Source organism: Mytilus trossulus, chromosome 2 (assembly GCF_036588685.1).
Source record: "Mytilus trossulus isolate FHL-02 chromosome 2, PNRI_Mtr1.1.1.hap1, whole genome shotgun sequence".
Lineage (NCBI taxonomy): Eukaryota > Metazoa > Mollusca > Bivalvia > Mytilida > Mytilidae > Mytilus > Mytilus trossulus.
In genome coordinates this window covers 33,872,989-33,898,909 of record NC_086374.1, presented here as the reverse complement: position 1 = coordinate 33,898,909, position 25,921 = coordinate 33,872,989, and the positions used below count along the sequence as shown (strand labels likewise).

Below are 25,921 nucleotides of genomic sequence, written 5' to 3'. Positions count from 1 at the left end.
CATTAGGTGTGCTTTTCTGTCTAAAAAAAAGTAATATCACAAAACTACTGAACTCCAAGGAAAATTCAATCAAATGACAAAATCAAAAGCTCAAACACATCAAATGAATGGATAACAACTGTCATATTCCTGGCTTGGTAAGGCATTTTCTTATGTAGACAATGGTGGAATTAACCAGGTTTTATAGCTAGCTCAACCTCTCACTTGTATGAGAGTCGAATCAAATTCCATTAAATTGATGCATGAACAAAACAAACAAACATATTAGGTAAAAATGTCAAAAGTACAATCATTGAAATTTACAGACATATTTTAGAGAAAGATAAACAATAATTGTTCAATAACTTTATTAAATGATATGCAATCATGATACATGACTGAACCGATTTCTTGGCATGATTTTTTAATCAAAATTTAATAAAGTGATAATAATGTGGAGAAAATTCAGGTTTACATTTGGTATATTGAAAAAATCACCGCACTAATCCCAAATTCAATTAAGGAAATTCACTGCACAGTTTGAAAATAAATAACTTTCTATAAGACTAGTATATATTGATAGGGGATTAATAGAGGAATCAAAAAGCCCAAAAAATATAGGGGTCAATGTGCTTGTTTTCGAGATATAAGCCATTGAAATTTTAGCGGGAAAATGTTCTCTCTTGATTTTTTATAGCTTTATCATTGACCAGTTAAAGTTCTCAAAAACTATTAAAAAAATAAATAAAATGTTATAAAACTTTACAAATGGCTTATAATTATACATGAAAAAGATTTATAAAAAGAAAATATTTAAGGCATTCAAATGGAGGATTTTGAATATCTGACAAAAATTCCAAAACATGACAAGCAAACATCCTTAACCCTTTCCTCCATTGATATTTTTTTTCTTGACACTTTATTCGCATAGGATTTTAAAACAAAAATGCTGAAAATATGCTTTAAAGTATTAATGCATTGTGAAAAACAAGTATATCATCAAATAAATTTAAGTCGGATATTCCTATGATATTCCTTTTCATATTGGATACAAATTTTATTAAGTATACTGTGGACACTTTTCAGTCAAAGTATTAAAACTGAGGTATTACACAGGCGTCAAAAGGCGTCATTATGGAGTAGAGGGGTGGCGTCAAAAGGCGTCAAAATGGAGGAAAGGTTTTTTTTATAAACAGGCAATAATATTACCATTTAAAAAGTTTCAGCTTAAAATACTTAAAAGACTTAAAATATACTTAAATTCATCCCATTCAAAATATTCAATAAACTTTTATATCAATATAAAATAGCCCACAATGCAGTATCAATAACATTATTTTGTTAGACCTTTAAACGTTAAAGATCTAAGTGTTTAATATAAACACAGCCAATTCTACAATTCTTTAATCCCAACTACAATAAAACGAGTTATTAAGGAACGGGCAATACCATTTAAGAGTTGTAGCTAAAAACTCTTCATCAAATATACATAAATTTGTCCCATTCAAAATTTTCAATTAAGGTTTATATCAATTTAAAATAACCGACTTTACAGTATCTATAACATCATTTTGTTAGACCTTAAGCTCAAGATCTACATGTTTAATATAAACACAGCCAATTCTACAATTCTTTAATCTCAACTACATTAAATATAACAAGTTTTTGATGAAGGGCAATAATTTTACCATTTTAAGAGTTTCATCTAAAAACACTTCATCATGTTCATCAAATATACAATAAAAGTTTATATCAATATAAAAAAAAACAGAATGCAGTATAAATAACATTGGTTTGTTGGCTATAAAGTTCCAGATCTATGAGTGTTTAATTTAAACACAGCCAATTCTACCTAATTTAGGTCCAGATGTCTTCTAAATATCTCTTGTGTAGCCTCATTTTCATAAGTTCTATCTTTGCTTGTTCTGCTGTACATCCTGTAAAAGAATACCACTAATAAAGTATGTGCTTCAGGTAAAAAAAAAATAAAAAGCTTGCCGATGAGATGACTAGATTAAAAACATGAGAATTGATTTTTTATGTAGTTATGTGTCGGAATACAGCATTGATCGATAAACAAAAGTGCCTACAATAAGGTACCTGCTAAGCTATTATATATCCCTGCTAACCAAATATGTTCTTGAAAGTTACTAGCAACTTTCTCGTGTAATTCAGCAACATAAAATAAAACAAGAGTGCACACAATGTAATGTCTCACCAGTATTACTGATCTTGATAGATTTTATATTGAAACATTAAAATTAAGTCAAGGTCAGATCAGACGAACTGTGCAAGACAGACGCTTGTTTTTTTTTCATTTTTTGTACATAAATTAAGCCATTTGTTTTCTCGTTTGAATTGTTTGACATTGTAATTTTGGGGCCTTTAAAAGCTTACAATGTGGTATGGACTTTGCTCATTGTTGCAGGCTGTACGGTGACCAATAGTTGTTAATTTCTGTGTCATTTAGGTCTCTTATGGAGAGTTGTCTCATTTGCAACCATACCAGATCTTCTTTTTTTATATGTACACTACAATTAGCAATCATTTCATATGCCAAATATAGTTAACCTTATAGTATATTATAGTATGTGGAAAACGAACTTAATCTTGTTACTTTAACTATGGTCATGTTACCATGAAAAGTAAGGTGAACTCTGTCTGACTGATCTTTTGTTATGCATACTTAGCAATGATCTGATTTACCAAATACTATTATCTTATTATTCATAATAAGCAAGACAAAACATGAAAAAAAATATACTTTTCTTTTAAGCAGTTGCTGAACAATGAAATGGAGGTCAAGGACAATGACCTTATGACAGAAGAAAACCTTGCCAATTAGGCATCTATAAATAAGATATGGAGCAACCTTTCTAATATAAAAAAACATTTTTAACAAATTGTTTATGCTGACCCCCTGATTACCGCCCCTACTGTCTCACATTAATCTCCATTAAGACAAAAATCAAAACAAAAACCAGTTGATAAATAGCTCTTGGGTTGAGACACACATTAATTTCATCTAGAAAAAATAAAGGGGCTTCAAAATTGAAAATTTCTTGCCAAATTTAAGTTTTAACAAAAATAATTGTCAATAGGTTGCTTCTTTAGGCATAGTTTTAATACTTGTTCCATAAACTGATTGAATATGTCAATAAATGACTATTAAATACCAACCTTTATATGACTGTATAACTGAGACAAATGCTTCATTCACATCTTTGGCCATGTTTTTGGCATCCCCACAGACAAACACTGTGGCATTTTTCTCCATTATCAAGATAGATAACTCTGTAGAATTATTCCTTATGTTATCCTGTACATATTGTGGTGATTTCTGTTGATTGTCACGAGAGAAACATACACAAAGTCGAGATAATATACCAGTGGACTGAAAATCTTCAAGTTCTTTCCTGAAATATTAAAATTTGTCAAGTTTGAAATTATTTTTTTAATTTACCATGATTGCTTTATTAATAGTTCATTGGCTTATGTTCAGCAGTAACTATAACTGTTCTGTGCATAATCAGAAAAATGTTGATTGTTGTTTGCATAATGTACAGAAAAAAATCAGACAAAAACTACTTTATTTATACCAGAACAAGATATCAGGATCAAATTTGTGAAAAGAATTGCAAGAATGTGCATATAGTTTGAAGGGTACAAAATTAAGGCAAATCATAGAATACTTAAGGCTCTCCTATGTTAACATACATTGGCATGTCAATACTTTCAGTTTGTTTTCAACTTATGAGTTTGAATAACACTTTGGTACTTTTCACCTTTCTTTTAGACATAGTAATATTTTCATTATGTAACACATACAAGATCCATGGGTTCAGTGTTGAATTACTTAAAAGAGCAAAGATAATTTCCATTAAAACAAAAGTAAAAAAAATCTCATTTATTCAATTTTGAAATTGCAAATGCACATCATATCTACTCAACACAAAACTATTTTCAAACTTTCAAATAGACAGGTTAAATTTTATTTCCTAAAGTACAGAGTACATATAAACAAAAGAAAAACATAATGTGACCCCCTGTGCTATGATAAATTATAGTTCTTATTTTTATATATCAAATGTATGCAAGCAATAATTTTTCAGCAAATAAATAACTAACATCATTAATTGATTTGCAAGCTTCAAACAACATATCCTGTAAAACTACATATGAACACACCTATAAATATAGTCACTTTTCTCATGCCTACATCCATAAAATAACCATGTGTTCCCATACAGCTCTGGATCAGACATATCTGTCTTAAGAGCCTGTCTATGACGTAGGAAGCCTACAAATGGAGCCACACCCGTTCCTGGCCCTACCATAATAATAGGTATGCTGAGATCATCTGACATGTGGAAATGCTGGTTTGTTCTGGTAAATATTGGAACCTAGACAATAAGAAAAATATTAAAAAGGTGAAACAGCATAAATGAAAATGACAGACATAATTAATACTATATGTATCTGTGCATCTTTCATTTTGAAATAAAGGTATTCATGTATTGTACATATTTACCTATAACATAAAAGTAAGCTTCAAAGTAGGATGACAAGAACATAATTAGATTTCTGTATCAATGTCTTTGACTAAATAACATCTCAACCTGAACAGTTTGTCTTTAGAGAATTTCAAATAGTAAATATACAAAATATAAAAGGTAAATTTCAATGACAAAAGTTGAAAAAACATTGAAGGACTAACGGAGATTACATATTAGGTTCTCATAACCTGTCAATTTTATAAAGGAAAGACAAATGAAAATTATGTTCTCCTAGTAATCTTCTGCTATTATCAGATTCTAATTTATTCTAATTAAAATTATTACATTCTGTTCAATAAATTATACTTTAAAAAAGAAAAATTCTGTCTTCTGTTTAACAAGCCTTTTCTTCTCTTCATATTGCTTGTTCAGTTAAACATTAACATAAATCAATTCATAAATTTATATGTCTAAAAAAAACATAAATCGGTTCAAATTTTGTTTGACTAAAGACTGAATCTATGCAGATAATCATCCTAATAATTTGATTAAAAAATACTGTAACTTCAGAAATAATTGCTTGCTTTTATAATTGTGATTTTGTCATTTAAGACTCTAATGTGGTTTTTATTTTTGAAATTGAAGAAAATCATGTTTATTCATATATAAAAATTATAAAATGCGACTTTAAACTATTGCAATTATAACCCTGTCACATTTTTCGCAATAATTAAAACATTGCAATAATTGATGAATTTACAGCAGGCATAATGATATGTGAATGTGTGTGACAGGAGCATTACTCAATGTGAATGTGTGTGACAGGAGCATTACTGACCTGTATTTTGTCATGTGACAGGAGCATTACTCAATGTGAATGTGTGTGACAGGAGCATTACTCACCTGTATTTTGTCATTGATGTTAAGATTTTCCAGAGTATTTGACAGATCCTCAGTACTATCCTCCTGTAACACCTCCTTTGTTTGTACATTCTGTGTTATCCTATCTAACATACCAGTACATATACCATTCCTCTGGTAAGTCCGGCCTTCTCCAACTGGTATATTTATAACATTGAATACAATCTCAATAACTCCTGGGTTTAACAAAGGAGAACTAAAAAGATAAATAATCAAATGTCAATGTATATAAGTGCAGTTCAAAATAGTGTGATAAATGTGTTTTAATTAGCCATAACTTTTGCTTGATTGTAGTAAAAAGGACTGTAAAATCATGATCACTAAACAATATATGTTATGCTTAGGCCTGTCAATTCATTGTACTAATTTTTCCTAATCTGATATTTCTGTTGTTTAAGGATATACATATTGTTACTACAGTCCAAGCACATAATTCACAACCTTTAGATATCTGCTCCATGACCTCATGACTTCTTATACCAATAGATGCTTATTCGGTGGATATTTAATATAGTACATTGCCATTGTCCAAATATCAAACCAGCAAAGTTTTACTTCAATGTATTATAAATAAACTCATTATTAGGATACAAGGTATAAATAATAGCTTTTTTTAGGGATTCAATCCTTAAAATAAATATTGACATTTCAGTTCAGGAATAATATTTGCAATATTATGGTTGTAAGACAAACCTGCACACAGAATAAGGTCTTGGCTGTAATCTTGGCAGATGTTCTAAAATAGAAATATAACTATTCTTTAATGGTGTTGTTTTTATTTCCTGTAAAATGAAATATGTGTATGTTATACAAATCACTAAAAAATTATCCAATCAATCCAATCTACTGAAAATTTCAAAAATTAACTTTTCTGAATTAACTCTCAGACATGTCCTTTGTATTAGTATTTTAAAGGAATCACAATTAGAGGTCAAATATAAATGCTTTCAATGCATACGGTTTTTCTTCAATTACTTAACGAAGTCACAAAATGTAAATATTTCCATTACCTAGAAGTCTTTCCACAGGAGGAATGCATGATGGGAAGGCATTTAAGATGTCCATCAAAGACAAAGATGGCTGCCTTACAAACTGGGTGTAGTCAGCAGCTCCTTGTTTGCTACATAATTCTTGTATCCTTCTCTTCTGACCTTGATCTGATGTGTATTCAACTAATGCTCTAAATAATGCCTACAAAATAAAGACACTAATAACTGATTGATAGATTGACAGATGGAGCATAATACTCCTATGAAAAAGTACATACTGCCAAATTTGTGTATTTTCTAGTCTAATAGGCAATGTCATGAATTCAACAGTGCTTTTCCAACATTTTTTTTATAGAGCTCATGACTGATTGAATACAGATAATTGAGTAGATGGACAAATAAGTTGCTCCTAAGCAATAAGTGCATATATCCCTAATTCATATGAACTTCCTTACAGCTTGCATTGTTAGCCACTTGTCTGATGGCTAGACTACTAAAATTTCATTAGGACTGCCATTTATTTAAAAACTTTGTGAAAACAGATTGAACTTTGTTAGAATATAGGTCTTCACACAAGTGCTTAGAACAGATTTTGTTAAAGACTGCCCTTACTTGATGATAGTTTTCAAACTAGGTGTCATGACACACAATTAATCTTGAATTCCTTTCATATCTGTTTCAGACATTATGTTAAGACTTACTTTTGGTTCTCATTTTTAAAAGGTGAATCTTAGCAATACTTCATTGGAACATTATATGAGTGTACCCTTCATTCATATTTTGTTTTTCTTCATATTTTGGCTTACCAAACATTTGATATATTGAAAATCTTTTTAAAACAACAACACACCTTTTTGGGCGGTTCTCTTATGTCTATACATGTAGTAAATATATGCCTTAGTGTACAGACTGGTGGTATGTGTGAGGGCACAGAAGCATTCTTTTTCTTTGTTCCTTCTATCACAGTTAAAGAGCATGTTGTATCAGCACACTTTAAAACACTAAGCCTGAAATCATAAATGTTGTAGAAGTATAAACACAAGATCATGACAAACCTATCGTGACCTATAGTTGCTAACACCCAAGTCATTTATATTTTGGCCGATAGTTATCTCACATCTCACTATTGGCACATATTGGTATAAATTTGAGTGGTTAGGTAATATGACAACCTGCTCACAACTCGTCATTAGATGTAGTATATTGGAAGCCCTCCTCCTGATGTAGGAATTTCTCACTTTGTTGATAACCCATTGGTGGCCTTTGGTTGTTTTGTGCTCTTTGGTCAGGTTGATGTCGCTTTAACACATTCCTCATTTTCATTCACAATTTTATTTTTGGTTCTATTTAAAAAGCTGATTTTTTTTGGGTAAAATGAGGGAAACTTTTCCCAAAAATGTTGAAAACATGATAAGGGAGATGAGATGGTCTTGTTTGTGATTTAATTTTATGATTTATTTACATAACGTTTAAGGTTAAATTGTTCTAGTCTGATAGTGATACCATCACCTCCACTATTGCTACTCAATTTTTTTTATAATTTTTTTCCTCCTGACATATAATCAACAACGAAAAAAGAAGCATGTCAAACATTACAAATACTACATAGTGTAAAAGTAATTTTTATGTAAATCTTATTTGTCTAGAAAAAAAAAGAAAGACTGCAGATGGTTAGAAAAAATAAAGACAAGTTAGTTGTCAACAAAATATGGATAATTATGTCAAAGTGAAACTAATACAAACCTTTTTAACAAGGCTTCAACCTCATTCTTATCATTTTCCACTACAACTGATATGCTATCACCTGGTAAATACTCCATCAGTTTTTTCTACAATAATATAACAAAAAACTTAACCAGATAAACTATTTGACACTAATTTAAACTCTTGCTGTAATACATAAATTTGAATAGCAATTAGTCTTGCTGTAAAAATATAATCTCTTAGATACAAGCATGTAGTTCTTAATACTTGGGTAATTAGATAAATTACATCAATATCACAATTAAACAAGTGGAAATAATATTTTAGTTTTATTGTTGTATTTATTCGTTTACAAGCAAATGTGAGGAACACTTTATAAAAACTTTAAAGATATCTAAAATTCTTCATTACACAGTCACCAAATTGATCTCTAAAATTTACTACATGAAGACACCAAATTGACCTATTAATTGTGCTCCATGAAGAAGAAAATACATATATCTGTTAGTTGTGCTTCATGAACATGATGAAGAAGAAATCAAATTGATCTCTTCATTGTGCTTGTCGGGGACACCATATTGATATCTTAATTGTGCTTCATGAAGAAGAAACCAAGTTAATCTCTTAGTTGTGCTTCATGAAAATCATGAAGAAAATACCCCAAAAAAATCACTTAATTGTACTTGAAGAAGACACCAAATTCATCTCTAAATTGTACTTCATGAAAACACCAAACATTTTAATCTCTACAGTGAATAGAATGTTTGTGAGATGAATTCAACATAGATTAAAGAAGATCTGCCATCTATACCAATATTTCATGAACAAAGCACTAAAACATAAGATATACAATGACTGAAAAGTTTTTTCCCGTTAGCATATGCTTTTTTGACATGTGCTGGGTAAACATAGTCATTATTTGAGTATATCTCTCTGAATAGCTAGGTTTTTTTTTACTGTCTAATACCACAAATGAGTTTATTTACCTGTGTGTTTAGTTTTAAACATAATGTTTTCTTAACTGCCTCTTCCTTTGTTAATACTGATGATGATATAACTCTTGCCATGGTTATTTCACTAGATGCAGATGGCATAGGACAGCCATTTTGAAGTGGAATTTCTGTCAAATTCTGAAGTGAAAGAGTAAAATACTAATATTAACATGATTAAACTAAACCACATCTGACTTAAAACACTCTCACAAATGGACTGGGCAACAAGTTTAACCTAATATATGGAATGATAAAATTAATTAATACATTTAACTTCAATCTGTCCAGTCCTACTGTCACAAGATCCTCAAAAATCATATTCAAACCTACTTTTGAATTTAAAATGAAAGTGTGAAGAATATTTATGTAAAAGAGGGCAGACAGACAGATGGTCAATAAGATGGCGCAAGAAATATTGAAGTCAACATCTTTGGTTGGGGTTAAGAAGATAAAAGTGATATACACTATGAGGCATACTAAACATAACTAGATATTTTCATTTATTTCCTTAAAAGAGTCGCACTCAATTTATAAAATTAATTATTTTTCATCATTTTAGTTTGAAAGTTAATATTTCTTTTTGGGGTGAATCAGTTTCAAATTCATTTTTCTGATAAGATAAAATTTTCGGGGTCAGTAAAAAAACAGATATTCAAACAACATTACTTCTTTCTCTTTTTTCCCTTATGATTATTTAATTCACTATACTTACTACAGTTTCATCATTCAAGTATTCGAGTTTAAGATATGCAGCTGACAATACTGGTACTGACACTGAACTCTCCGATAAAGGAGGTAGAGAAGTTGTTAACGATGGCTGACATCCTCCTTTATCCAATGTTTGTAATTCATTTTGTTGATTTAAATTTAGTATGGATTTCGTTATATGTGTGCTATTTTCAGTTCTATTGATATGTGTGTCACTGTCAATATTATCTGTATCAGTGTTACTGTCACTTTTACCTAAAAGACTAGATGATAAATTATTAACATTTGTGAGAGAATTAAGTTTCGATAAAGTCACTTCTATTGTTTTATCACAACAACTGTCTGAAGGAGAGACTGGTTTTGTTATTTCATTAGAACTTGTTAAAGCTGGACTGCTTTCTTCTGAGTGTAAAGCCGGTTTTGTTTTGGATTTAAGTCTATTTTCCTGACTATCTTCTTCTGTATAATGTCCATTATCCTTTTCATTTGTGTCACAACAATCTGTATGAATATTAACAGACAGAAATTTCTGAATAGCTGGAAATAAACTCTCCATCCAGGGTTCTGCAGCTATTTCAAGTCTACAAAGGAAAAAAATGTATTCAATACTTATTCATACACTTGATGTAATATATTTACTTATGTATTATATCTACAAGAATTGTATGAGCAAGAATTTTAGCCTTTTATCTTTAAAGCAGTATTGGCTATAAATTCACCATCAAGATTCAAAATAACTGGGTTTTTTTTAATTTTATATCAAATAGATCAACTTTTTCATTGGTGAATATTGGTCATGTTTGATTTCTCTTTTCTTCAATGATAATCTTCATCAGACATTATCTTGCTATTGAGAACCAAATGAAACTTTTTCACAATAGATATAGGAAGATGTGGTGTGAGTGCCAATGAGACAACTCTCCATCCAAATAACAATTTAAAAATTAAACCATTATAGGTTAAAGTACGGCCTTCAACACGGAGCCTTGATTCACTTGATAGTTACTTGTTGATTTAAACTTTTGTAAGTTCTTTTGTCCCTTGAATAAATAGAAAAGCTATTATTGCTTGGGGAGTTTTAAAATTCAACTGGATCTTTAAAAAAATCTATCACTCATTGGTTAATTTACCTCCTCTAAAAGATAGAAATATATGGTTCATTAAGAAATTGCATGTGATTTTGTATTTATTCAATATCAATTATATATTTTCCATCTGTTGAATGCAAACATTAATAAAAGTTGATTTCTGACAAAAATTTCAACATTGTTCCTTTTTAAATTTTCGTTTGTGTGTTTGACAAATAAAAACTCTAAAAAAGATGATTTTTATATTACAGCTTTCTTAAAAGTATTCTATAACTACCCCCCCTCCCCAAAAAGAAAGGCAAAATTCAACAGGAACAATGCTTAAATGTTGTCAAAAATTAATTTTTATTATTAAATCAGTGTTCGTTTTGAACAAATTAAAGATTGATTTTTTTTTATTGATATTGAATAAATACAAAATCATTTGCAGTTTTTTAATGTGTATCAAGTATTTTTTTTTTTTATTCAGCAGATTTTATTTTTACTTAGGTAAATTAATTAAAGAGTGATAGATTTCTCTAAGAAGAAAATTATATCCCAATGAATAAAACTCCATAGACATGACAGAGAACAGTAGCTATTATATTTATTCAAGGGACAAAAGAACTTACAAAAAATTAAATTGACAGGTAACTATCAAGTGTATCTGTGGAAAACTTTCATTTGATTTGCAATAAAGCATGTGGTCTTGTGGTAATGTGTTTTCATTAAATGCAGACGGTTGTAGGTTTGATTACCGGGTATTTGATGCTTCTCTTCCAAGCAAACAGAATTTAGGAGTTAGACTGAATACTAGTCGACTGAGAGTAAGAATGATTATCATTATCCTTAACATGCCAATTATGACAATGCAGCACAAACTTTTGAGTTACTTCCCTTTTTTTTTTTAAAGTCAACAGATATTCAGCAGTTGATCAACTGTATGTAATCAGAACATAATTTGCTATCTGTCATCGATATATTTATCATCATAGATATGATGCCTGTAATTGTCTTTTTTATAGTCAACCATTTTTCTCAGCAAATACATTTAGTTTCTTCACAAAATACAACATACAGATTGCTTATATTGAAGATATTAATGCCTTTATGACAGTAGTATTTACGGTATTGACTGCAAGATTCAAAATACAGCTAAGATATTATCAACAAAATTTTTCCCTCAATTAAAGAGGGGCAGGAGAGGGGGCCTGCCCCTCTAAATCCGCCTCTGAGCCTTACAGATTCTCCTTTATCATGTTTATATCTAAAACAATTTTAAGCTTACCCTACAGCATCATCTGCCCAACCAGATTCATAAAATCTTTTAGCACCAAGTTGTTCCAATCTTCTATCTATTGTTTTACCATTATTACAGAAGTTAGTGTAGTTTGAATCACCAAGACCTTCAAATAAATGTATTCCAGATTCAACATGTTATTACAACCAGATTATATAGCTTCTGTGTGCATACCATAATCATGATAATAGAGCATTGCAATTTATGTCTGTATTAACTTTCCTCAAACATTTTATCATTTATCAAGGCAAGTCAACAATTTCTGGCATTTTATGCTGCAAAGAATAAAAAATAAGTTTTTGTTTTTTTCTTCTTTTACGTGTAATACTTTTGTTTGTTGATAATCTATTTCATTGAGAACATCAGGATAATTAATGGCAAAAAAGCCTTAAAATCTAAAGCATTTTATTTTTAAAGTCATTTCCATTTACATAATTAATTAAATGTTAAATCTAACTCAATAGTACTTTAATATAACATTGCTTCTTTAAGTTTAAGGTATTTCGTATAAATAGTTTATTCTGTCATCAAGTGATCATATTTACTGTGAAATAGCAAAACAACATTTAATCTTGACTGTTTGATGCACATACTTATACAAAGAAATAATAATAGAACACAGCCATTTCACAAAAAGCTTTTTCTACTGGAAAATATATTTTGACAAATTGTAATTATCTAGTTGTTTTAAAATAATAATAAATCCTCAGTAAGTAAAAACATTGACATCATCTTTATTTAGAAATAGAGAGGAGGTTTTATTACCTCCTTGGAAATAGTTTACAATGATAAATCATTTGACAAAATTATGTTAATATGATTATAACTTATACATAATCTATTTCTTGTACTTTACAAAGAAGGATACCGGTATTGCATTAATCTCTTTTTTATATGAAATCAGATTAATATGTTATTTTGTTCAAATATCTCATTGTATATATATAGCATTACGTGCAGGAAATTTATTTATCATTATGTATCACATAAAAAATAATGACATGTAAATATTTTTAAAGTTCTTTATTAATTTCTACATTATTCTTTAAAAATATAGATTTTAATAGAATTTTGTTGTATTGATTTTATTTATGCATTCATGTATGAATTAACTGGTCCCAAGTATTCAATTCAAACTGTGTGACATAATACTATTAAATGCATTGTACCAAAACCTATAATGCATGTTATATGCTGTAAAATTGCCTTCATTGTGTAGATTAATCTTTTAAAAATGAGAACCAAAAGTAAATATTTACATAATTTCTGAAACATATACAAGGACAACTTGTCATTCAAATGATCTTTCATTTAATTTTCTATTTATATATATAGTAAGGGCTGATCATGCTATTGAAACCAATAATGCTCGTGTCCTCTAGATACTGACCTAAAAGTGCATAGTTGAGATTCTCTAAATGATTTGAGGGGAGTGTCTTCTTCTTGAGACGTCTAACAAATTTTTGTGCTGTGTCTGGGGGCTCTCCATCCCCTGTTGTAGATGTAACTATGACAACACAATGTTCTCGTTCAATATTAAACTGCAAAATAAATAGACGATGTAAGAAACATCTGAAAAAGAGTATTTACATATCATTTATAGGAACATATTTTAATTCAAAAAATCATTCACAACCAAAAATTTAAAATAAGGGCTGTAGGTGCATGGCATTAAGGTGGTTCATTTACCTAAGACTACAGGGAGATAACTCAGTGAAATCAGCTGAACGTTTCAATTACGTTGTGTTGTCAAGGGAATATTAAGCTTCTCAATAAACACAATTAGTGTTTGTCAAACTGCTATATAACCAGTGTAATTTTTCTGATAAATTGGTTGGTACAAATTTTTTGAAGTTTTCATATTTTTGTCAAAGGGTCGAAGTAAATACTAATACTTAATCAAAATTTTATGAAAATTAAACGAGCCAAATTAATATTAGTGAAGGTGTTGGGTACCACCTTAAATAAAATTATGTGACCATTTCATTGAAATCAAGTCACTGATTAAATAAGGGTTAGTGCATATACATGTATACATGAAATAAGATGTGGTTGATCACAACTCAATTTTATTCATATGGTGAATTTAAAAATAAGGAGATGTGGTATAATAGACCATTTTCAGGTTCAAAGACTACTCGTCAAACATACGCGCCTTTATGACGTCATTTACCAGGTAGAGGGCCCCGGGGGTCGCCTGTATCCCTGCACTATTTACGTTCATTAAGCGTCTTAGTGATCGTCATTGTGTAGGATGAACTAGAAATAATGGTTGTTCTGTAGGTACTAAATGACAATTCCCTAATGACAGCAATGCTGATTGTCAATTTTGAGAATTCAATTTGCCAAATAATTCGTACAATATAGATTTAAAGTTTTCCATCCACTCGCCCAACATTGGAATGGAAGTAACGAAGCCCCTAATGCACATATGACGTTCAGGTAAACCAGAGTTTTTGAAGGAATTGCATCGAACTAGAAAGTTGTCTTTTGCCAATGCAATATGAAGACCTGCAAATTTTTAGACAATTAATACTTCTATATATATACTTCTTTTGCAGCCTCATTCAAATATATTCACAGATTAAGGAAAAAATGTTGGGTATTCATGGTACATGTACATTTATGTTACATGTGGTTAGCTGATATGTATAAATAAATATTAATTTTAACAAAAAAATACAAAAAAGACCAAGAATATGTGTCCAGAGGACAGAGCACAGCCCCCTCTTTCACATTTTCATGATACTTAACTGATAAGTTCGTGTCCTAGCTAGAATTTAACAATTATTTTTGAAAGTTCAACTCCTAAAAGTAAAAAATTTAGATAACTCACTTTCTTTTCTGTCTGACTAAGGCAATGTAGATCAGCTGTAAGATTAAATTTCTCTGCCTTTTCGACAATCTCCTCCGATATAGCTTTAGCCTGTCCTGTCTGGGAACCATACAATAGCAGAAACCGATTTTTGGTGGAAACAGGCATAATTAATTCTGAAAAAGAAACAGTCAATGTAAATGAAGAATAATTTCATATGAGTATTACAGACCAATATGATCAATTAACATGATTAATGTCCATTGATTCATATTGGAATCTTCAGATCATATCTTTCTGTATCTGTATTTCACACTTCTGTATATTGATTGGTATGTCACAGATTCCTATTGGCTATTGTGTGACAGATATTTTAATTAATTTATAAATGATGTTAATGCGCCAAAAGCATAAATGGAATTTAGCTAATTTAATTGTTGATTTTTTTACATTTTTCTGATTTCTAATGCATTAATTCTTATTATCAGATTAAGAATAAAGATTATGTAGCTTACTTTCAATTGCAATTTTTGACACAGCGAAATGGGCATAGCATTTGCAAATATGTTATAATACATTTGTACAATTGGATTGAATTCCAAGCATTATCATGATTATTATGAATATCTTTAAGTTAGCCCGAAGTATAGATATTTCAAGACTTTTATGGCAGTGTTGTTTACAAAGCATGGGAACATCATAATAGAACTTTTATTTAATGAAGTCTAAGAAAGAAAGGTAACTCATTTAAAAATAACATGTTAATCTACAATGGATTTCAAAATCTCATCTTCGTTAGCCATGGGTTACAATCCACTCCTGTTCTCTTCATCCTTGGCAAATTGAGATAAAATTTCGGAGACACAAGGTAAGGATTTTTATTAGTTGCAGTAGAAACTTGCTGCATCCAATCAAAAAGCGTCTATAACATGATCATGAGTAGATGTAGGAAGTGTGTGTTAACAATTGCCACATGTTTATTGTGCAATACAAAAATGGAAGTCTTTACATCACTAAACATACAACTATATTGAGTGACAACTTGAATGTTTTTCATCCACTATTGATGACTAACAAAAGTTCCTGTGTGTGTTGATGTATATTTTAGTTTCCGGCTTTACCAAGTGTGTAGAATCTAGACGCTACCATGTTTTTTCCTCCAAATTGATGAGTTTATGTGCTACCATTGGTCAAGAATAATGTATTCGGAATGGGCGTGACTTAAATCTTCCAATAAATGGCCCAACATTTATATCACAAATGTTAGCTCAATCTGCCAAGGGTGGAGAGAATGGGAGTGAGTCGTAACCCTTGGCTTGCGAAGATGTCAAAATCTATGCATTTATACAAATAGAAAAAGATACAAACAAATAATAACATTATTCATTTATACTGTAAATTCAGAAATTATTGCATGCATTTATTATTGTGATTTTGTCATTTTGGACTAATGTATAAAATATGTTTTTAATTTTTAACTATATCACGAAAAATCCTGTTTATTTCATTTTATTGTTAAATGCGAGTTCAAATATAATTGAAATTATAACCCTGTTGCAATTTTCACAATTATAATACGTAGTCCCCAAAAACAGTAGAAAATTCAATAAAAAAAAAAATCAGGAAAATTTCCCAAATTTTTCTTTGTACCAATGAACTCAAAATCGTTCAATTTTTTTTATGTCAAGTTTTGAAATCCCGGACCTGCGCAGAAATCTACAATGTACTTCCTTTTTCCGGTCTCGTTTGTATGAAACTTTGAGGAAAATATATTTTTATCAGTCAGTATAAACAAGGATTTGTATAGTTAGAAGGATTGGAATCTCGCAGTTTATCGTAATCTCTTCCGCGGCGAGACTTCGCACTACTCGCCACTACCTAACATTATGTACTCGTCACTTACGATATCGGAACGTAATTTTTGTACACATGTATCGAGTTGTTTTCTTATTTTTGTCACGTATAGACTATATCATTTTGGTAACGGACTTTATTCATTCTTAAATGTAGTTATTATTGATAACAACTTAATTTTCAATTGACAAAATAGCGTAATTTAAGTGTTTTATTTGATGGACATTGTAACTCAATGTGTATTACGACAATTGACAATGTGTTTGTATGTAACTTCTGTAAATTTTTATTTTCAGTCAACTGCCAAAGAAATGACAACAAAATTAAATCTCATTCTTGTAAATGATGTCATTGTAGCTATTTTCAACTTGGGAAACTATCAATCTGTGGGAAACAGGTGCAAAACCATATTTGTGGCAAAAAAGAATTGACCACACATTTCAGAACGATTCACTGCATAATTTCAATTTGCGTTTTATATACATGTCAGTGGCTGATCATTTTCATAAGGTTGGGACAAGTACTGTTAAAAAGGGGGCCCAGTGCTAAACCATATCAAACTGCCTCGATCTGCATGGTACTCTTTATGTAGCTAGCCGGTTTCAATCATCATAACAATGATAAAGACATTCAGACATGTTAGCCAGTGTGTACTGCAAGCAATGTTTTTAATTCTACTATTAAATAAATAACATTACATCTCTAAATGAACTTTTCTTTCTTGTCAGAGTACTTAACTCATTAGTGCATGAATTAAATAGGACAACCTTATAGTGTCAGCTCTCTGTCATAACAGCCACTCAAGTAGTCCATCATGAAATCATTCCTGGTTATGCCTTTATCATGTAGTAAAATACAGAAGTTCACTTGAAAAGGGCGACTTGTCATATATCAAAAAAGACTTCTTTCATCTTTTTCTGACTGTACATAGGAGGTCAGTAACAGCAGATTACATCAAGAATTAAAATAAAAGTCTTACTTTTCTGTTAGTAACTTTAATGCTTGCTAGGTCTTAACTGTGGCGACTAGATATTTATTTATAAATGTCTTTTTAAATATGAAAAAAATGTTTAATGTCTAACGGTAGATACTTTTTGTACAATTTTGGCTTGTATTGACTTCATAGCACACAATTACAAATATACATGTAAAACAATAACTTCTGTCTATCAAGATAAGAAATAAGGATCAATTGAATAATTTGCTTACCGGGACATCAACATCATTTGAACTTTGGTGAACTGAGCTGTCTCATTCGATTGACAATCATACCACACCTCTTAACTTTTATGTCTTAATTTTAAATTTGGTATACAAACTTTTTTTTTTACATGTTTTATGTATGGACTGTTGGTTTCATTCATCTATTATACATGTACAGACAAATAGTTTTTTAAAATCTTTATTTGATATTAGATGGATAGTTGTCTCATTTCAATCATATCCTTTGTGTCCTTGCTTATCTTACTACACATCCTTATAGACATTAATCACACAGATTTTTATGAAAAACTTGATAAATAAAGTCTGTGACAAGAAAGAGAATAGTCAATATACCCTCAACACCAAGCAGATTAGGCAAATATTAAATGATTCTGGCATGTAAAGGAATTCAAAATATTCTATGATTTATTTTTATGTAAAATATAGATATAATCTAGTTCAGCTGGTATCATGTGCACGTAATTATCTATTAAGTCACTATCAATTCCCCTACACACAGAGTGTAGCTCTCCATGTTTGCTAAAAGAGATTGAATGTTAATGATCCAATGAAATACTGTTCGTATATCTTTCCATAGGTGATATTTGGAGGAACTTTCTAGTCAATAGTCACATTAAGTTGTACCAATACTCAAGTATTTCTATTTGAAGGCATGCCATATGTCAGTCAACATGATTAGTGCATGAATGGTCAACTGCTTAAGACTTTTTTGGGGACTTTTCTTGTGCCTGGCCTTTTCATCTTGACATTCACCAGTTTGGGCATTTTGGAAAATACTGAAAAAAAATTATGAAATATAGTTACATGTGGCACTAACAATACAATAGCATATGGCTTAAATTATTCCAATATCAAATCTGTCTTAACAATAGTAATATTACCTCAATATCTCTGCTCGAACAATTATATTTGCAAGATTTATGTTAGTTTTGTAATCTATGGGTTTATCCTACATATATGCCAGCTTGTGCAAATTCAGGAATTATCTACATGTAGCAATGTTTCTAAAAAAAATTGTAGGGTCATTTGATGTCGCTACCAAAAAAAATCATACTTTAAATTAATGGTGCTTGCTTAACTACAAACATATGTATATACACATTTACATATCATAATAGGTAATGCAGGACCTAAATGAATCATTAATTATGTAGCACATTGTCTTAACATTCATGTTGGTGTTCAAACGACAAATTGATATTTCAATATCTTCACAATATTGAAATTAAACAATAAAAAAATATGGGAAAATTTAATATAGAATGATTTAGGAAAAAAACTGGAACTATTTGGGTCTTTCTAAATATAGCTATATAAAATAACTGAATAATAGCCAACGATTTATCTTACGGGGCAATGGATCATAAAATTAAGATACAGTACACTACAAAATATAATAAATAACCAGTCTAAAAGGGTACATTTTTTTGCTTGACGGCTATGCAGGAAGACACCTTGCAAGGCTATTTTTTATTTGACATTGTTGCAGGAAAACATCTTGCAAGGCCTTTTTAATGTATAATTTGACGCTGTTTAAGAAGAAAATAATGTAGTCTTGTACAAAATGTTTAACTTGTAATATTAATGCATGTGATATGTACATGTATGTGGTATATACAGATAGATGAAGGGAGTCCATAACAATAGCATGCATATAATAAAGCTGGGTGGTAATGATTTATAATGAAGACAAAAACAGCACTTCCTATGCATTATTTAAGCAGATGAGCTCTGGTGGTGTATTAATTTAATCAGTAAAAAAGTACATTCTGTCATTCATTTGTACACAACGTCAACTTGATTTACTAGGGAGGTCAGTTGCCGGCATTGGGATGAACATTTGAAAAGCTTACCATCCATGCAACTATGGTATTTTCCATGGAACATGGCTTGTTAAAATTGACGCTCAACTACTTCAAAACACATGGTTTAACGGTTTCATTTCAGTTGAAGCAGGAAGGAAGTATCAGCTGATTATGACAACTGGATCCCCTCCCAATTTAGGCCTGGTAAATTGCGATGCATCTGAGAACCACATTGATTTTTCAAGACAGAAAAGTATCACAATTACCTTATTTAGCGATTTGAGCTTTCCTCTATACACTTTAACACTAATGTTTTACGTTTATAAACTAGTTTGAACATCAATCTAGGCCAATTGAAGAACTTTATTCATTTTTCCTAAGCCACCCCCATTTTCGCTCCAGAACGCCATTTTTGTTGTAATCAGCTCAAAGAAACGGGAAAATTAGGAAAACTAATGCATCAATCACTACGAAATTTACTCAATACACGAACAAATCATATACCTTTCAGAAAATGTAAATTTTGTCACTCAACTCCGTATTTTGAGGAAGAAGTATAAAAATAGAAAATGATGTTAGGACCGCCCAATAGGCGGGATAGGATGAGGTCACTTCGATCATTATGCAAATTCATTCTATGGAGCCGTGTACTCTTACTGCGATCGTAAAAGTTATTTATTTCACCAGAACCATTTTGAACTTCTTATTTTAAGCATAAAATTTGATAAATATGGATTGTAATACTTACATATCGGGTGTCAGTTTGTTTAGGTGATGCAAATGTCAGCCATTAATCAGAGCTAGTTTAGCATTTTCCAGATGCATCACGGGTAATCTCACAAAATCTTGCGTCGCATAAGATGTTATACTACAGTCTACGCAATAGCTCACGAGATTCCAATCCTTCTAACTATACAAATCCTTGGTATAAAATAGGAAGGAACGCAATACCAATTTCATTTTTTAATAATAATTCCTTGATATGAAAAAACGTTACCTGATGAAAGCGTTTCTTTGTTTACATTGTATATGACGTCATAACTAAAATAACATCACAACTAAAATCCCTATCAACAGAACCAAAATTGGAAACGTTACAGTATTTTTATTTCTTTTTTTTATATACAAATATAAAAATAATTCATACAGACTTCGTCCCCATTTACAGTTAATGCCTGCCTCATATTAAAAAAATCGCAATAATTTCTGAATTTCAGTTTCCAACATGTACAATATTTCAAAATTTTCAGTAACAGGATATTATATTGTTTGTTTTTATTTTGTTGTCACATGTTATAAATAAATGAATACAATTATAGCAAAGAGTTGTATAACTATACAAATTCTTCATTATAGTGACAATTAAAATTCAAATTGAATTGAATTTTTCTCTTGTTATATTATGAAATGTATTCCGTGTAACACGTTTGTAATAGCTAATGTAATACCAATAAAATAAATATGTTTATTATATTTCTATTTATTATACAAAAATTACATGTTTCATTTATATTGCAGTAATTTTACAAGGTGTAGCAATAAAATGTACACTTCTACAATCTATATCAGCTGATATTAAGGAAAATTGTATTGTGTTGATCAAAATCATACTTAACCTTTTTGATTCCTGTGTTTACGTCTGCATGTCACTTCATTCGTCTGTAAAATGAAAGTTACCGGAAGTCTATAACTATATATAGTGTTCTGCAAACTGGTACCCACTGACGTTGAAAATCTAATTTGTGCAAACTATTTTAACAAAACGAATTATTGGAAATCTTTAAACCCGAAGACGTTATATATTCGTAGTTGGGTCGGTATTTCAGAATGTTGAGATATTATATGTTAAGATATTTCAGAAAGTTGAGATATTTCAGAATGTTGAGATATTTCAGAATGTTGAGAAATTATTTATTCAATTAGAATTTACTTGATCTGCATCACAATACTGAAAACATTTACAGGTAGAATTCAAAGTCGAAAAGGGTGTATTTAGAATTTCAAGCATTTTCATCGCATAATCACTTGTATTATATATGTTTCTGCGTCATCTAAAAAGTATTATAACCTTAAAGACTTTACTTCCATAATATCATATAGCTCCGTGTGTGTTCTAACAGTATGATGGCTGATTTCTAAACAGATTATAACTTCCTATAGAGTTACTGTGTGCTGGTGGTTTTACCACAGGGATTGTGTATGCGTCTAGTGCAGTGGTTGAGTTAATACTAAATCACTGCCGCTGGCTAACTCACTTGTGGGTGAAAAGAAAGTCGAGTGTGTAAATCTTTCCTGCCAGTACAAAGCCTCTACACTATCCAAGACTTCTACAGTGCCTCCCCGCGACAGCACACGGTAACTAGGATTCATTATCTTAGGCGTCATCTGTAGAGGATCTCGGAGCAGCAAGGGCCCCAGAGATGCAGTGTGTAGGCCCACCGGCGTGTGGATACGCCCTAGCACTCATCAGCCTTGCCCCAGCTATGGGTCAAATAGTATCACTGCCTTGTGATTGGATTTTTGAATCAAAGGCTATGGAAGTAAATCCACACAGAAAATCCGGGTAGATGGAACTCGTTAGCAATGGCAATCGTCTAAGGGATGGAAACCCCTACAGAAAAGCTGCTGGCCCTCCGGGCACAGGGGGTTAGGCGTAGGGTTTAATCACCCTGCCTTGGAAAAAAATATTGATTACAGAAACGACTACAATAACCACTACTCTTTCTCGTCACAGACTGGAGGAAGAACATGTTTTTAACCGAAAACAGCAGATGACGCGAAGGCCGATGGAGCTGTTTTCAAACAAACTCACCACCATAATAGGCACATGGAACGTAAGAACACTGTACCAAAGTGGTAAATGTGCACAAGTAGCAAAAGAGATGGATAGATACAAGATCGAAATTCTAGGACTAAGCGAAGTTAGATGGAACACATCAGGTATGACAAATTTAAATACAGGTCACACAATCATATATTCCGGAAACATCAATCAAAATGACCCACATGAAAAGGGAGTTGGATTTCTAATATCAAAAAGATCTAAATCAGCTTTGCTGGAATGGAATCCCATCTCACCAAGAATTATCACAGCACGCTTTAACTCACGTTTTCAAAAAACCACCCTGATACAAGTATACGCCCCAACCAATGGCGCAGATGACTGTGAAAAGGAAGACTTCTACCACTCATTACAAACAACTATAGAAAAAGTGCCAAAAAGAGACCTATTGGTACTCATGGGTGACCTAAATGCTAAGGTAGGATCAGAAAGAAAGGGAAGGGAGAGAGAAATTGGTCCTCATGGGATAGGAAATATGAATGAAAATGGCGAACTGTTTGCAGACTTCTGTGCCACCAACAACCTTGTCTTAGGAGGAACACTCTTCAAACACAAGAATTGCCATAAGGTAACCTGGGTGTCACCAGCAGGAAATGCAGAAAACCAAATAGACCACATATCTATTTCTCAAAGATGGAGGTCTTCACTGCAAGATGTAAGAGTAAAAAGAGGAACAGATGCAGCATCAGACCATCACCTAGTTATAGGGTCAATAAAGATGAAACTTTTAGCCCAAAAAAAATCAGTTGTCAAAAGAAGAAAGTTCAACGTTGGGAAGCTGAAACTACCAAACATAAGGGAAGAATTTCAAATATCTCTTCAAAATAGATTCTCAGCTATTAGTGACCTGGATATAGAGGAGAATGATATTAACAACACATGGGAACAAACAAAAAATGTAATACTAGAAACATGCGAGGAAACATTAGGATACATGCAGTATAAACGCAAAAACTGGATGTCAGATAATACATGGGTTAAGGTTGAAGAACGGAGAAGAGCAAAAGAAAAAGTCTTGAATGCCACCACAAGACAACAAAAAAGACAAACACAAGACCTTTATAGAGATAAAGACAAAGAAGTGAAGAAGAACTGTAAACAAGATAAAAGAGACTATGTTGAACAACTAGCACAAGAAGCAGAAATTGCATGTAGCAAAGGAGACATAAAATCTCTCTACAACACAACAAAACAACTAAGTGGAAGAAGATCAAACTCAAGTGCTACAGTCAAAGATAAAAATGGCAATGTGTTAACAAAGATTGAAGATCAATTCAAACGAACGAAAGATCAGTTTGAAGAAGTGCTGAACAGACCCTCTCCAACAGACCCACCTACCATTGAAGGGAGACAGGTCCTGAATATCAAGACAGGAGATATAACTAGAACAGAGGTCAACGCTGCAATAAAACAACTAAAGAATGGAAAAGCAGGAGGGATCGACAACATACCCCCTGAAGCCATAAAGGCAATGGATAACATCTGTATTGATAAACTTCACCAACTACTTAACAAAATATGGAATGATGAACATATACCTGATGACTGGCGTAAAGGAATCCTCATTAAAGTACCAAAGAAAGGCGACAAATCAATCTGTAGCAATTGGAGAGGAATTATTTTGCTTTCCATTCCTAGCAAAGTCCTATGTCACATCATCCTACAGAGGTTAAAGAAAGAAGTTGATAAGTTACTAAGAGACGAACAGGCCGGTTTCAGACAGGAGAGATCATGTATTGACCAAATTGCCACATTAAGAATCATCATCGAACAAACCATTGAATGGCAGACATCCCTTTACTTAACATTTGTAGATTTCGAGAGGGCCTTTGATAGTATAGACCATCAAGTACTATGGAACATCCTTAGACATTATGGAATACCCGAAAAAATCATATCCGTCATCCAACAGCTCTATGACGGTTTTACATGTCAAGTGAGCCATGCAAAGACTCTGACAGATCCATTTCCTGTATCAACCGGTGTCAGACAAGGATGTTTACTTTCCCCTCTCCTTTTTCTGATAGTGATAGAGTGGGTGAGTCGGAAATCATACAATACTCCTTTGGGTATTAAATGGACATTACAGTCATGCCTTGAAGACCTGGACTTTGCAGACGATATCTGCCAGCTTTCCCATCGCCATGAAGATTCACAAAAGCAAGCAGCCAACCTTGAAACATCTGCAAAACAAGTAGGACTATACATAAATGCAAAAAAGACCAAATCCATGAGGGTAAACACAAACCAACTTAACAAAACTAAAGTGAGAGATGCTGAAATTGAAGATGTACGTGAATTCACATATCTTGGAAGTGTAATCAGTACATCAGGTGGGACAGATGAAGACATCCAATCAAGAAAAAGAAAAGCTCAACTAGCCTTCAGTTGCTATCCTAAAACCAGTCTGGAGGAGCATAGCGCTCAAATCGAACACCACAATCAGGATCTTCAACTCAAACGTAAAATCTATACTTCTCTATGGGTCAGAAACTTGGAGACTGACAGCTGCATCAACAAAAACATTACAAGTTTTCATGAACAGGTGCCTTAGAAACATCATTGGAATAAAGTGGCCAAACACAATCAGCAACAAAGAGTTATGGAAAAGGACAAGACAAGAACCAATAGAAAGAACGATAACAACAAGAAGATGGAAATGGATTAGACACACTTTACGTAAAAGTAACACAAATGTAACAAGACAGGCACTAGATTGGAATCCCCAAGGGCATCGTAAAAGGGGGCGACCAAAATCCACCTGGCGCAGAGATTTAACATCGGATCTTCAGAAAATTGGAAAAACATGGGGTGAAGCAAAGAAACTAGCCAAGGACAGGAAAAAACGGAAAGCTACTGTAGTCGCCCTATGTCCCCCATGGGACGAAGTGGATTAAGTCAAGTATAGAGTTACAGTAACCGTACTATAACATACATGATATATTTTGATAAACATATTTTTTCTCCTATTCATGTATATAAATTTTTATGTCACGGACAGTTGTTTATAGAGCACCAACATACATTCGGCCATAATATAAACTACTGTCATAATTGTAATATTGGATGGATAAGTGCAAAAGTACGACAGATAAAAGTATGAAACTACGATTATATTATATTCACACATTCACAGGACAAATCATTAAAAACAAAATAAAACACAAAAAAGGCATGTTTACAAAAAGCCGTAGGGTTCATTCACCACACGCCTGTGCGCAACAC

General features: G+C 31.6%; 1 protein-coding gene across 1 annotated transcript; it reads right to left on the bottom strand.

Moving 5' to 3' along the window:
* Positions 1-329: 329 nt before the first annotated feature.
* On the bottom strand, positions 330-21,570 carry LOC134707063 (methionine synthase reductase-like). The gene is made up of 14 exons (XM_063566546.1): positions 21,471-21,570; positions 14,993-15,147; positions 13,547-13,697; positions 12,145-12,262; positions 9,794-10,370; positions 9,076-9,219; positions 8,129-8,214; positions 7,236-7,392; positions 6,407-6,587; positions 6,090-6,132; positions 5,379-5,592; positions 4,168-4,382; positions 3,160-3,395; positions 330-1,916 (listed from the first exon to the last, which is right to left on the bottom strand). Exons 2-14 carry the CDS (start codon positions 15,137-15,139, stop codon positions 1,837-1,839), a joined length of 2,349 nt encoding a protein of 782 aa, XP_063422616.1. The 5' UTR covers positions 15,140-15,147; positions 21,471-21,570; the 3' UTR covers positions 330-1,836.
* Positions 21,571-25,921: the final 4,351 nt, after the last annotated feature.